Raw genomic sequence first — 13,019 nt, 5'->3', positions numbered from 1 at the left:
ACAGCCCCCCAGACCCCATCCCATAATATCAGCAGTCATCAGATAGGAACACATGCTGCTGGGGGTCACAGATGAAGACCTTCATCATCATCATCCTCCATAAGGTGCCTGCTCCTCCCACTGTTCTTTTCATGGAGCCCGGAGGCCCGAAGGCCTCAGACCAGAGTCCGGCTTTTTCCATGAGGTTAAAGGTTAATTTATGGGCGGGAACACAGAGACCTGAGGGATGGATTCCTCCTTCTTCACTAATCCTCAGATTTGATTTGTGTCATGACAGTAAATAAAAGAAGCAGAAGTTTAAAATGACTATTTAACAGCTGAGCGATGTTTCCGGTCAGCTGTTTGGCGGTTTTCAACCGTTTTCTGTTTTTTCTCGTCCGGATGTTCGGCAGGAAGGCGCTCGCGCGCAGCACCTCCTCCCGCCTTCAGGGATTTCCCGTCTATTTCAGGGTGCTCTCATGCGCCTGCGTAAATCCCAAATATGTCCGACGTGATGACGTCAGCTGCTGCGCACCAGCGTCCACGCCCCCAATCGTCCGTCTTACGGAGAACAGACAGACTCGGAACCAGAGGAAGAAGCAGCTGCCGGTACCCGCTCGTGCCGCTAACTTTCCCGCTCCGCTGGTTTTCCGAGAAGCTTGTCAAAGACCGGACACACCGGAGGACGCTGTCACAGCGGCGCCGTGGTTCAGCTCAGGTGAGCGGCGAGCGGCCACCGGCGAGCTAACGGAGCCGCGGATGCTAACAAACCATGATGTTGTTGTTGTTTTATTATTGTTTATCCGGAAGCTGTTCGTTTACTCCCGAGTGACTCCTCACCTCCGCGTGCTTACCGACAGTCGTCCGGGTCGGAGCTGAACCCGGTTCTGAAGCGGTTCGGCCATAAACGCGGCTCTCTGTTGTCTTGTTGTTTGCTAAGATGCCTACTGCGCTTGCGCAACCGCAGCCGCTGTGCTGACTCAAACCAGCGGCCGGTTTCGAACTTTCTGGCGGTTTGAGGCCGATGAATCAGCGGGTTTGGGGCTACACGTCGGTTTATCCGCGGTTTGAGTCCCGCCAGTCGAAGCGGCGGATCCGGGTCTGACTAACCGGTGATCCGGTGACCGGAGACGTTGCGAAATGTGCCAGTAGGTCCTGGAGGCGTAAACAGGCGCGGACTGTCGCAACCTGTGAGGCTCAAACGGGTTTGTTGTCTTTCAGGGCTTCGCTGCTGGTATCTGAGGCCCCCCCCCCCAATGGAGAGCCTGCACCCCCACTGCCTGAAGTGCATCAACAGGAGGTGCATGGTCAGACCCGACCCCGGGCTGTCCTGCGACCTGATGGGCTGCCCCCTGGTCTGCGGGGCGGTCTTCCACTCCTGCAAGCTGGAGGAGCACCGGCTGCTCTGCCCGCTGGAGCGGCTGCCGTGCCTCAACAGCGGCTTCGGCTGCCCCTTCACCGTCCCCAGGGCCAAGATGGCGCGGCACCTGGAGTCCTGCCCCGCCAGCATCCTCTGCTGCACCATGGAGTGGAACCGCTGGCCCGTCAGCTACGCCGACCGCAAGTCCTACGAGAACCTGAGCAGAGACTTTGACGAGGTGGAGCAGCTGGACATGGCGCTGGCTCTGCAGGACCAGAGGATGCTGCTGGAGTCCCTGAAAGTCGCCACCACTGTGTCAAAGAACGGGGACAAGGACGCGGCTGATGGGGAGAAAATGATCACGGCACCGGGGCCGGTGGAGCTGGGGGGCGGAGCCGTGGACATGGAGGAGGAGCCTTACAGTGATCTGTGCAGGTCTTCCATGGAGACCAGCAGGAACCTGGTGGCGGCTCTGGACATCCTGACCAACTCCGGCAACATCGACGTGATCGTTGCAAACCTGAGCGGCGAGAAGGCAGACAGGAACGGCGCCGTCTGTAACGGTGACGGCCTGGGAGCGTACGAGGGCGAGAAGAACGTGGAGATGCAGGACTCGGACTCGGAGTGCGAGCTGGGCGCCGTGGGCGGAGTCGGCTGTGTGGCGGGAACAGATGAGGAGGAGCTGATCTACTGGGAAGATGAAGGCAAATTTGTGGAGTTGTGTTTTGAAGAAAAGGAGGACGCCATCGAGGAGCCGATCGACGACTCCAGCCTGGTCTGGCCGCAGATGCCTCCTGACTTCATGCCCGTTGTGCCACTGGAGGCCCCCGTCCCTCAGCAGGCCCCGCTGGGCCCCCTGGTGCCGTTCCTGCTGCCGGATCACCTGAGAAGTGACTTCCTGCAGCAGCTGCCCTCCGTCTTCAGGTACCGGTATCTGGAGCAGCGGCTGCAGAACGTGGAGGTGCTCAGAGGCATCGGCATGTTCACCTTGAACGGGCGCCGGGCGCTGCTGTCGGACCCCTACCTGTTCCGAGCCAAGATGGAGGACAAAGCGGTGGACACGTCGGACCTGGAGGTTCCGGACGACCCCATGGGGCTCCACGGCATCGACCTGATCACCGCCGCCCTGCTCTTCTGCCTGGGCGACTCCCCGGGGGGGAGGGGCATCTCGGACAGCCGCTTCGTGGACGGGTACCACATCGACTTCGGCACGCAGACCTTCTCCTTCCCGTCGGCCATCCTCGCCACCAACACCATGGTGGGGGACGTGGCCTCCGCTTCGGCCTGCGATCACGCCAGCCCGCAGCTCTCCAACCCCAGCCCCTTCCACACCCTGCGGCTGGACCTGGTTCTGGAATGTGTGGCCCGGTACCAAACAAAGCAGCGCTCCATGTTCACCTTCGTTTGCGGGCAGCTGTTCCGCCGGGACGAGTTCTCGTCGCACTTCAAGAACGTGCACGGGGACATCCACGCCGGGCTGAACGGCTGGATGGAGCAGCGCTGCCCTCTGGCCTACTACGGCTGCACCTACTCGCAGCGCCGCTTCTGCCCGTCCACGCAGGGCTTCCGGATCATCCACGACCGCCACCTCAGCTCTTTTGGCGTGCGGCCGGTGGGCGCCTCGAGGACGGGAGGCGGCGCCTTCCAGTGCGACCAGTTCAGCGGCCTCCCCTTCGAGGTGCTGCAGCACGTGGCGAGCTTCCTGGACAGCTTCAGCCTGTGCCAGCTGTCCCGGGTGTCCCGCACCATGAGGGAGGTGTGCGCCAGCCTGCTGCAGATGCGCGGCATGGTCGTCCTGCTGTGGGAGAAGAGGCGGCGTGGCGACGGCTCTCCGTCCTGGCAGATCACGAACAAGGTGAGAACTCTGCAGTCAGGTCGGTTCTGTGTTTAGGAAGACAGAACCCAGATCTCAGAGAAGCAGCTGGTTCTGTTGTTCTGAGACAGCAACGACGTAGTTTTTACTAACAGAAACTGTTCCGTGTTGCTGCCAGTATCAGATAAAAACACGGGTTCTGGTTCTTTGTAGTTCAGATCAGAACCAGTGAAGCTCTGCAGCTGCACAGCGGCTGATGCACAGAACCAAAATGCTGTTGGTAAAGCGGGTCAAAGTTCTGCAGAACCTCCCAGCTATAGATCCTAGTTCTGATGGATCAGAGTGATGTGTCCAACGCTCTGAAAAAGGCCGTGGCGATGAGCGGTGAAATTTACGGAGCTGCAGCTGCAGAGCAGACGGTCGTGGAAATAAAGCATCTGAGCCTCATTAAAGCTCTTCATCCTGTCCTCCTCATCATCATCACTTTAAATGATGATGATGATTATTTTATATTTGGAGCTCCGTTCAGACTCCTGAACCGTTCAGAAGTTCTGGAGAATCTCCATGAATGTTGGAAACAAACAGAACATTATTTCCTCAGTCAGACTTTTGGAACATTAGTGGTTAAGAAACATTCATTCTGTTGATTCTCTTATTCTGAAAGCTAGACCATACTGGCTGGTCACTTACCAAAATAAAAGCTGGACCATGCCGACTGTTCACTTACCAAAATAAAAGCTAGTCCATGCTGACTGTTCACTTACCAAAATAAAAGCTGGACCATGCCGACTGTTCACTTACCAAAATAAAAGCAGCACAGCTGCTGTGCTAAACATTGTTATCATCAAATAAACTGAATTTTACATTTTTATTCCAAAGAAAGACGTTTTGACTTTCAGGTGGAGTTTTTCTAAGTCATACTTGAAAAAGAAAAAGTGTTCTGGTCTAAAATCAGGATACGTGTCGTATCTTCAGACTCTTATGAATACAACCCCCCCCCCTCCCCCGGTTCTAACTCCTCTTGTTCTGTCTGGAATCTAACCTGCAGCAGAGTTATCATGATATGGGCCGCTGTGTTCAGGTTGCTTTAAACGGAACTTTCTTAAAGGTTCTGAATCGATCTGAAGCTGCTTCTTCTGGCTTTATTCGGTTTCTAAGACCGGACCATAAAAGGGGCGTGTCCTCTCTCTTCCCGTCAGGTGTGGCGTTTCAGCACCGCCTTCGGCACCGTCAACGAGTGGAAGTTCGCCAACATCGCCAGCATGGCCGACCACCTGAAGACCTGCAAGTTCAACGCGGTGACGCGGCGGGAGGAGGCCATCCCGCTGCCGTGCATGTGCTTCACCAGAGAGCTCACCAGGGAGGGGCGCTCGCTGCGCTCCGTTCTCAAGCCCGTGGCGTGACCCGAGGACGCTTAGCGGTTACGTCTATGCAGAGAACGTCCCTCTGCAAAGATCAGGTCAGACCTTCATGCTAACACTCATCCTCTCTGGAGGAGGGGGCCTTAAGCGAGTGTGGGGGCCATTCCAGAGCGAGCACGCCGTCGTGGCGTGGAGCTTTGACGGTTCCAAACATCAGAGCGCTGCCTCCACGGCGGCCGCTAGCCGTCAGCGCTCACGTAGCATCTTCTGCGGCTGGCGTGCAGGAAGCGTCCGTAAACCCTGCAGGGCAGGCTTCAGGATGGCGGCGGCTTCACGCCCGTCCAAAGCCCGCCGCCAGAAGAAACGTCAGGGCTGCTGCTGCTGCTTTTAGGTTCAACTTGTGATTTGCACACGACCGCATGTCCTGTCGGAGGAGGCGTCCCGGAGCCGACGCGCGTTTGTTTTGTGTGCCAGTTTGAAGAAGCATTTGAGTGCAGCTGTGGAGCCGTTTGTGTCTCTGCCACTTTGTGTGATGTTTTTGTATCTGGAACCGTCAGAAGGGGGTTCTGTTCTGGAGGACAAGTCCCGGTTTCTGCGTGCCGTTTTGAAGTTTCACTCCGGGGATTTCCCATCATTTCACTTTTGGAGAGTTTTAATAAACACAAAGATTTTTAAACTGTGTGGAGTTTGTGTCACTGTGCTGCCCGACACTCACAACAAAAGTACAACAAACGACGGCTTTAGACCCACAAACACATTTATTGAAACGAGAATGAAATGTTTCCTGGGGGGGGGGGGGGGGAGGGAAAACCTCCACAACATGAATCTGAACAGTATTAATGGTAAATGGGAAAAAGCTTTCACTAGAGGAAGTTTAGAGTAAAAAAGTCAAAAAACCTCAAGTCTTGCAGACTTTTTTATTTGTGGAGGGGGGTGTTCGTACTGTCGACAGTACTAAAAAAATATGAGAGATTCTGTTTATTCCAAGGAAAAAACTCAGATTCCAAAGAAGGAAAAGACAATTTGAATAAAAAAGATGTAACAACTCTAAAAATAAGTGTTTTCATGGTTTATGTCCCCCTTCTCCTAAAATCCAGAAAGTACATTTGTTTATAATATTTACTCCAAATTAATTTGACCAACAGTTCCTGCCTCTAAGGGCGCTAAGTCTGTCCAGGTTGGTGCTCTGAGCAGAAGAACTGAGGTTTCTAGGGTCATAAATGTTTAGATATTGAGCAGAAGTGGCTGATTGAACCAACAACTGAAGGGTTCATTTCAAAATAAAGCGCAGACTGGCTGATTAAAAAGCAGATTCTCCTTTAGACACAAACTCTCCTGTAGTTCTGGACCATTCTGCTCTGATGGGAGGGATCTGATGGAAGGTTGTGGTTCTGAGACGAGGTGACCCGCCCCGTTTCTGCGGTTTCGGTGAAGCGAGGCCTGCTGCCCGTAAATGCCCCCCCCCCCGGGGAACCACAGCAGGGCTGCTGGGGAGGTGCAGCTCTTGCAGCCATGAGGCTCATTGCAACAGAAGCAGGAACACCCACGCGTTTGATGACTCAGCGCTTTCCACCGCCTGACGCAGCTGCTCCACAGACAGAAGCCGCCTCCCCCGATTTTAAACGGCGTCCTGTCATGTGAGTAAACACATGGGGTGGGGGGTTCATCACTGTGACCCCCCATTAAAAGAAGAGAAGCTTAAACCTGGAGCTCCCCTGATGAGTCAGGAAGGCAACAAGAGGTCCAGCAGAGGATGATGAAGATACCAGCTGAGGATGATGAAGGTCCAGCTGAGGATGATGAGGGTCCAGCTGAGGATGATGAGGGTCCAGCTGAGGATGAAGGTCCAGCTGAGGATGATGAAGGTCCAGCTGAGGATGAAGGTCCAGCTGAGGATGATGAAGGTCCAGCTGAGGATGATGAGGGTCCAGCTGAGGATGATGAGGGTCCAGCTGAGGATGAAGGTCCAGCTGAGGATGATGAAGGTCCAGCTGAGGATGAAGGTCCAGCTGAGGATGATGAAGGTCCAGCTGAGGATGATGAGGGTCCAGCTGAGGATGATGAGGGTCCAGCTGAGGATGAAGGTCCAGCTGAGGATGATGAAGGTCCAGCTGAGGATGAAGGTCCAGCTGAGGATGATGAAGGTCCAGCTGAGGATGATGAGGGTTCAGCTGAGGATGATGAGGGTCCAGCTGAGGATGATGAGGGTCCAGCTGAGGATGATGAGGGTTCAGCTGAGGATGATGAAGGTCCAGCTGAGGATGATGAAGGTCCAGCTGAGGATGATGAAGGTCCAGCAGAGGATGATGAGGGTCCAGCTGAGGATGATGAGGGTCCAGCTGAGGATGATGAAGGTCCAGCTGAGGATGATGAGGGTCCAGCTGAGGATGATGAAGGTCCAGCTGAGGATGATGAAGGTCCAGCAGAGGATGATGAGGGTTCAGCTGAGGATGATGAAGCTGCTGCTGAGGATGATGAGGGTCCAGCTGATGATGAAGGTCCAGCAGAGGATGATGAAGCTGCAGCTGAGGATGAAGGTGCAGCCGATGACGTCAGCGGCAGCAGGGGAAGCAGCAGCAGAACAGCTTCTTGCACGGGTTGTTCTTCTTGTATCTCACGGCCTTCTTTATCTGCGCAGACGCCTCGGCCACGTAGTCCCGGGTCTGGCCCACGTTGGCCTCGATGTTGTCCAGCTTGCAGCCCTGCTCCTCCACCAGCAGGGCCATCTGGAAGAAGAGCTCGTGGATGTCCCGAATGCGTCCCTCCAGCTCCAGCAGCTCCTTGTGGCGGTTCTCGATCTCGGTGAGGGCGGATCTGGCGCTCCTGCCCTCCAGCAGGAGGTTGTCCGAGAACAGGCTGCACTTCCCCGTCTCGATCATCTCCTCGATCTGCTCCCTGCTCACCTCCTTGCCCATGATCTCCGCCTGCCTCTGGATGCGGGTCTTGCAGTTCTCCCGCTGAAGCATTTCGGCCGTGTTGTACTCACACATGGCCTCGTGGAAGGCATTGGTCAGGTAGACGCACTGCGAGCCTGCCATGCGGGCCACGGCGGACGTGGCGCCGTGCTCCTCCTCCAGCTCCCTGCTCTGCTTCCCCAGCTTCTCCAGCCGCGCGTAGATGGCCTCTCCCCGAGCCTTGATGTCCCGGCCCAGAGCGTTGGAGTCCCGCTTGATGCTGCTGATCCTCCTGACGGACGTGAGGAACCTGGCATTCTGCTTCCCGAGGCGCTTCACGTCCAGTTTCAGCATCAGCATCTCCTTCTGCATCACCTGGGCCTCTTTGTAGATTCTGTCCATCTCATCTTCACCATCGAACATGAAAAGCTCCAGAGGCTCCGCGTTCTCCGGGTTCTGGTTCTCCTCCGACGGCCGCGCCTCCTCTGGAGACTGGGAGATGAACACCTGGAGGTCGCCCAGTCGGTCCCTCATCTTACCTGTGGGGGCGGAGTCAGCAACGTTAGAGAAGAACACGGTTACATTTAGGGAGGACTTTTCAGCGTCTTTAAGGCGCCGTGTCAGATTCAGTGTTCAGAGACTTGAGGCCTTTTAGCGCTGACATGAGGGTTGTTGGTTCAAAGACCAGATCTGCAGCCATCGGCCCGGATGCTGCTGCTGTCAGGTTAACCTTTCATTTCATTTGACTCAAAACTTTCAGCTAATTCAGCCGATCGGATCATCGACCGTGTCAGAGAACCAGACCGAGTGAGTGTGACAAGTCTGTCAGCAGGCTCCGCCTACTTTCACTGAGGCATTTGATTGGTCAGTTTATAACTTCAACAACTTGAGGTACATTATCAAGAAGATGTTAGAATATCTATAAATATACCATCAGAACGGTTCTTCTGACCAATAGAATGAGGGAGGAACAGCTGTTTATGAGACGTCTGTGAGATTTTGCAGGTACTTCCTGTTTAAAGCGCCAAAGAGGCGGGGTCACTCAGTCCAGTTCTCAGATCCAGTCGATGGTTACAGACATGATTTGTCACTTTTCAAAAGCTCCTCTTCATCTTTAACTGCCTGTCTTGAGTGTCTCAGATGTTTGCTGTCATCGTCGTTTCTCTGCTGAACCTTCAGGTCAGACACTTTGCAGCGTCTTCATCCAGAAACGCTTCTCTTCTTCACGCCCACATTTCTGATGTCAACCCATTTGCTTTTCTGACTGGTGTTTTTCTCTGCTGTTCCTCGTTTCTGTTGACTCATGTTTGGAGCGTCTGCTTGGTGGTGGTTCATGGGAGGATGTAGGCGTTCAGACGCTTGGTGCTGCAGATTTACCATCGAAATGTCTAGTTTGTTAACAGACAGCTGGAGAGTTTCTACTATAAAAGCCAAAGTTCAGACCTGAAGGAAGCGCAGACAAGATCTGATGTTCCTTCAAACGTTTGAGCTCCGATGAGGAGCTGAAGCTCATCAGCTGATCTACAGCAGGTGGATCTATGGTAGATGGATCTACAGCAGGTGGATCTATGGTAGATGGATCTACAGCAGGTGGATCTATGGTAGATGGATCTACAGCAGGTCAGTGAAGAATCAGATTTCCCTCAGAACAGGAACCAGAGGCCTTGATGAAGCTGAAGCTCCTCAGTAAACTCAGAGGATTCTCAGACAGGAAGCTGACCCCCCCCCCCCCCCCCCCCCAAGCTTCCCCCCACAACCGACAGAGAAACGGAGAAACTGACCGGAAATCGGAGATCTCCGCCGCGCGCCTTCAGCCTGAGAGGAAGAGGAGGACAGCAGCAGGAGCGCAGGAACATCACTTCTGCTCGGTGACACACTCACTACCCCGACACGGAAGATCACGGCCCCACCCCCACGCCTCTGACTTCACACCTCTTTGCACGCGCTGCTTGCACGCGCTGCTTCCTCGCGCGCCCTGAACCCCGCCTCTTTTGAACTTTAAAATAGAAACTGAAGAGAAAAAAGTCTGATATCAACCCGAGATCTGACAGGACCGCAGAGTGCAGGAGATGAAAGGGCAGGAGAACCTTTCATTTCATCTCCTGGTGGTTTGGTTTCCCTGAAAGACTGAAGCAGAAACAGGAAGAAAAACGCCCATGACGTCATCTCTGCAGAAGCTCCTGCACCTCCTCACTGCTCCTCCTTTACCCAGAAGACATTTCCAAACTCCTTCATGGTTCCTGCTTCTTGGATTTGGTTCTCCTCCAAACATGCAGAGCATCCACCTCCTCCCTCTGTTTCTCCTCCCTCTGGTTGTCCTCCCTCTGGTTCTCCTCCAAACACACCAGAGTGGTGTGGAGTCCGCCATCTTCAGCCAGAATCCGGACGCTGAACGTTAGTTTGATCACGCTGGTGAATTATGGATGAAGTTCTATTGTTCTGGTTCTGGTTTCAGCAGAACCAAGGCCTCCTCCTGTGGTGGTGCTATCATAGTGAGGCATCCGCGGCTGCAGAACTGCATCAGTTGAATCTACATCAGGCCTGAAGGGGGCGTGGCCGAGAAAGATGGCTGCTGACCCTGTTGTGTGGTTTCTGCCTTCCTGTTCATTACTCAAGACGCCAAAACAACACAAACACACAACGCCTGTGCAACCACTTTGAGAGACACACAGAGGAGCAGTTCAGAGGATGATCAGGTTTATTCTTTTCATTTCAGAAACAGCAAAACAAAGACAGACGCAATTCTGAAGGTTTGGATGCAAACTGATGAAGGTGAAGAAGAACAGAAACAGGCTGAGACCAGGAAGAGGTGTCAGGTCTGTAAAGTTCTGCCAATCATCAAGATGTCCACTTTGATGAAAAGTTCCAAATCAGAAGAAGTTGAAGAAGCTGGAACGTTTCATCAGAGCAGCGTCTTCCTGCTCATCCGTCGGGTTCTGAAGGCTTCTTATGCTCAATGTCATGACCTCTTGACTCTGAAGGTCAGACCTTCACGGGATGCAGGAGTCGGTCCTGGGACCCGTCAGAACGGACCCGGTTCTCCTCGCTGGGCTCATTGGTGATAACAGGGGAAACATCCACAGAACATCTTCTTGAACGGGTTGTTCTTGTCGGAGGCGGTGGCTCTCTCCAGCTGCACCAAGCCCCCGTCGATCAGGACCCCCGAGGTCTGGACGTTTTTCTCGATGTTGTCGAGCGCCGCCCCCTGCTCCTCCACCAGCATGGCCACGTCCAGGAACACCTCCTGGACGGCCTCCATCCTCTTCTCCAGCTCCAGCAGCTCCTGGTTCCTGCTCTGAATCTGCTGGAGGGCGGAGTTGGTGCTCCTGCCCTGCAGGTGGACGCTGAACACCTGGAGGTCCTGCCCCTCCATCACCTCGTCCAGCTCCTCCTGCCCCACCTCCATGCCCGCCACCTGCATCTGCCTGTGGATGTGGCGCCTGCAGGCGTCCCGGTGTTTCATCTCCGTGTCGTTGTAGCTGAACATGGCCTCTCGCAGGGCGCCGCTCAGGCAGTGGTACTGAGTCCGAGCGATCCGGGCGGTGGGGTCCGAGCCGCCGAGCTGAGCCTCCAGCTCCTCCCGCCGGTGGTTCATCAGGCGGAGCTGTCGCAGGACCCCCTCTGCTCTGCGCTTGATGTCCCCCCCGATGGCATTGGAGTCCCGTTTCAGGTCTCCGGGGTCGGAGGCCTTGTTCAGCGCGTGGTAGTTGGCCTCCTTCAGCTCCCTGACATCGTTTTGGATCTGCTGGATCTCCAGGCGAACCCGCTGGGCCTCCTGCAGGATGCCGTCCAGGTCCCGGTCCACCGCGGCTTCGGGCTCGGACAGCTCCACGGTGCTGAAGCCGTCAGAGTCGGGCCGCACCTGCTGGAGGTGCTCCAGTCGGTCCCTCATGTCTGAGGAGAAAGGGTCAGGTCAGGTTCCACGATGCTTCACCCGGGTCAGAGCCTGACCCCCCCCCCCCCCCCCCCCCCCGACCTCTGGGATGGAGTCTGATCAGGAGCTCCAACCCAGAGGCAGACACACGTCTTTGTCTGGGTGTTCCACAGGGTTCTGTGCTCGGCCCCTCAATTTTGTTTTTCCCGTTTTCTCCCTCGTGAGGCTCTACCCCCCCCCCACAACTGAGGTGACCTCCAAAACGGAAGTATCCGTCCTGAAACCAGCAGAACGGATCTGATGTAAGATCAGGCCCGGATCTGCAGAGCTCCTGTTATCTGAGGCAGCATCAGCAGCAGATGGAGGCTCCTGATGGCCCAGAGGAAGCCACCAAACAAGTTCTGCAGCAGAAAAGGTCGCTGAAGAATCAGCGGCTGTGCAGCGGCTCACGGGAGAAACTGGAACATGGTTTCAGAAACAACGCCAGAGTTCTGGAGCAGGACGGACTGGAAAATGAAGTCTACGCTGGTTACAAATAGAATTCTCCGTTTTTAGGTTTCAGATGTTTCCAGAAGATCCTAAACTCTCCTCAACGCTCCTGGTCTGCTGGCTGAACGCCCCTGATGAAGGTGTCCAGGTGTTTCCTTACCTGCTCAGCTGTTCCAGCTCTCCAAAGAGGACCGTCCCGGTCTGCTCCGCGGGAGGATTCCTGAAAAATGCACCTCAGCATCCGTGATCACTTCCTTAAGAGGACGACCGAACCGTCCACATTCCTGAAGGGTCACATGACCACGGAGGAGAAAAAATCCTTTTTGTTTTCAGCTCAATTATGATTGGAAATCTGTGTGTGTGTGTGTGGGGGGGGGGGGGTATGAGGAAGACTGTCAGATATCTCACAGAACTAAACTAAACTCTGAACTTGACTCCATGGGCTTCATCCTGACAGCAAACCTCATAGGGCGCTGATGGCGAGCCGCTGCACATGATTTTCAACTCCTCCCTGGAGTCCTGCCACGTCCCGGCCTGCTTCAAACTGTCCACCATCGTCCCCAAGAAGCCCCGCATAACTGGCCTCAATGACTACAGGCCTGTGGCTCTCACGTCTGTAGTCATGAAGTCATTCGAGCGTCTGGTCCTCCCCCACCTCAAATCCTTCACCTCCCCCCTCCTGGACCCTCTGCAGTTCGCCTACAGAGCCAATAGGTCTGTAGACGATGCCATCAACCTGGCCCTCCACTTCATCCTGCAGCACCTGGACTCCCTGGTACCTATGCTAGGATCCTGTTGGTGGACTTCAGCTCTGCGTTCAATACCATCCTCCCCTCTCTGCTCCAGGAAAAGCTCCTCCAGCTCAAAGTGCCTGACTCCACCTGCAGGTGGATCACTGACTTCCTAATGGACCGGAGGCAGTGTGTGCGGCTGGGGAAGAATGTCTCCACCACCCAATGCATCAGCACAGGAACTCCACAGGGCTGTGTACTTTCCCCTCTGCTCTTCTCCCTGTACACTAACTGCTGCACCTCCAGCCATGACTCTGTCAAACTGATCAAGTTTGCAGATGACACCACCCTCATCGGACTCATCTCTAATGATGATGAGTCTGCCTATAGGAGGGAGGTGGACCGGCTGGTGTCGTGGTGCAGCATCAACAACCTGGAGCTGAACACTCAGAAGACAGTGGAGTTGATAGTGGACTTCAGGAAAGTCACAGCCCCCTCACCCCCTCTCATCCTGACAG

General features: G+C 54.9%; 3 protein-coding genes across 4 annotated transcripts; 1 reads left to right on the top strand and 2 right to left on the bottom strand.

The window, feature by feature from the left end:
- The first annotated feature begins 366 nt into the window (after positions 1 to 366).
- On the top strand, positions 367 to 5,189 carry fbxo30a (F-box protein 30a). Its single transcript, XM_004085497.5, has 3 exons — positions 367 to 697; positions 1,201 to 3,194; positions 4,352 to 5,189. Exons 1-3 carry the CDS (start codon positions 382 to 384, stop codon positions 4,553 to 4,555), a joined length of 2,514 nt encoding a protein of 837 aa, XP_004085545.3. The 5' UTR covers positions 367 to 381; the 3' UTR covers positions 4,556 to 5,189.
- Positions 5,190 to 6,385: 1,196 nt separating this feature from the next.
- On the bottom strand, positions 6,386 to 9,317 carry stx11a (syntaxin 11a). 2 transcript variants are annotated; one of them, XM_004085498.5, is made up of 2 exons: positions 9,189 to 9,317; positions 6,386 to 7,946 (listed from the first exon to the last, which is right to left on the bottom strand). In XM_004085498.5, exon 2 carries the CDS (start codon positions 7,939 to 7,941, stop codon positions 7,066 to 7,068), a length of 876 nt encoding a protein of 291 aa, XP_004085546.1. In that variant the 5' UTR covers positions 7,942 to 7,946; positions 9,189 to 9,317; the 3' UTR covers positions 6,386 to 7,065. The 2 variants fall into 2 exon arrangements, with proteins under 2 accessions (XP_004085546.1, XP_078797190.1); XM_078941064.1 differs by lacking the exon at positions 9,189 to 9,317 and adding an exon at positions 8,851 to 9,044 and having other exon boundaries at positions 6,920 to 7,946.
- A 979-nt stretch (positions 9,318 to 10,296) lies between these two features.
- On the bottom strand, positions 10,297 to 12,016 carry LOC101155988 (syntaxin-11-like). The gene is made up of 2 exons (XM_023951932.2): positions 11,931 to 12,016; positions 10,297 to 11,301 (listed from the first exon to the last, which is right to left on the bottom strand). The coding sequence occupies exon 2, from the start codon at positions 11,297 to 11,299 to the stop codon at positions 10,460 to 10,462; it is 840 nt and encodes a 279-aa protein (XP_023807700.1). The 5' UTR covers positions 11,300 to 11,301; positions 11,931 to 12,016; the 3' UTR covers positions 10,297 to 10,459.
- Positions 12,017 to 13,019: the final 1,003 nt, after the last annotated feature.

Source organism: Oryzias latipes, chromosome 22 (genome assembly GCF_053564925.1).
Source record: "Oryzias latipes strain Hd-rR chromosome 22, Olatipes_Hd-rR_3.1".
NCBI lineage: Eukaryota > Metazoa > Chordata > Actinopteri > Beloniformes > Adrianichthyidae > Oryzias > Oryzias latipes.
This window is presented reverse-complemented; position numbering and strand designations above follow the sequence as displayed.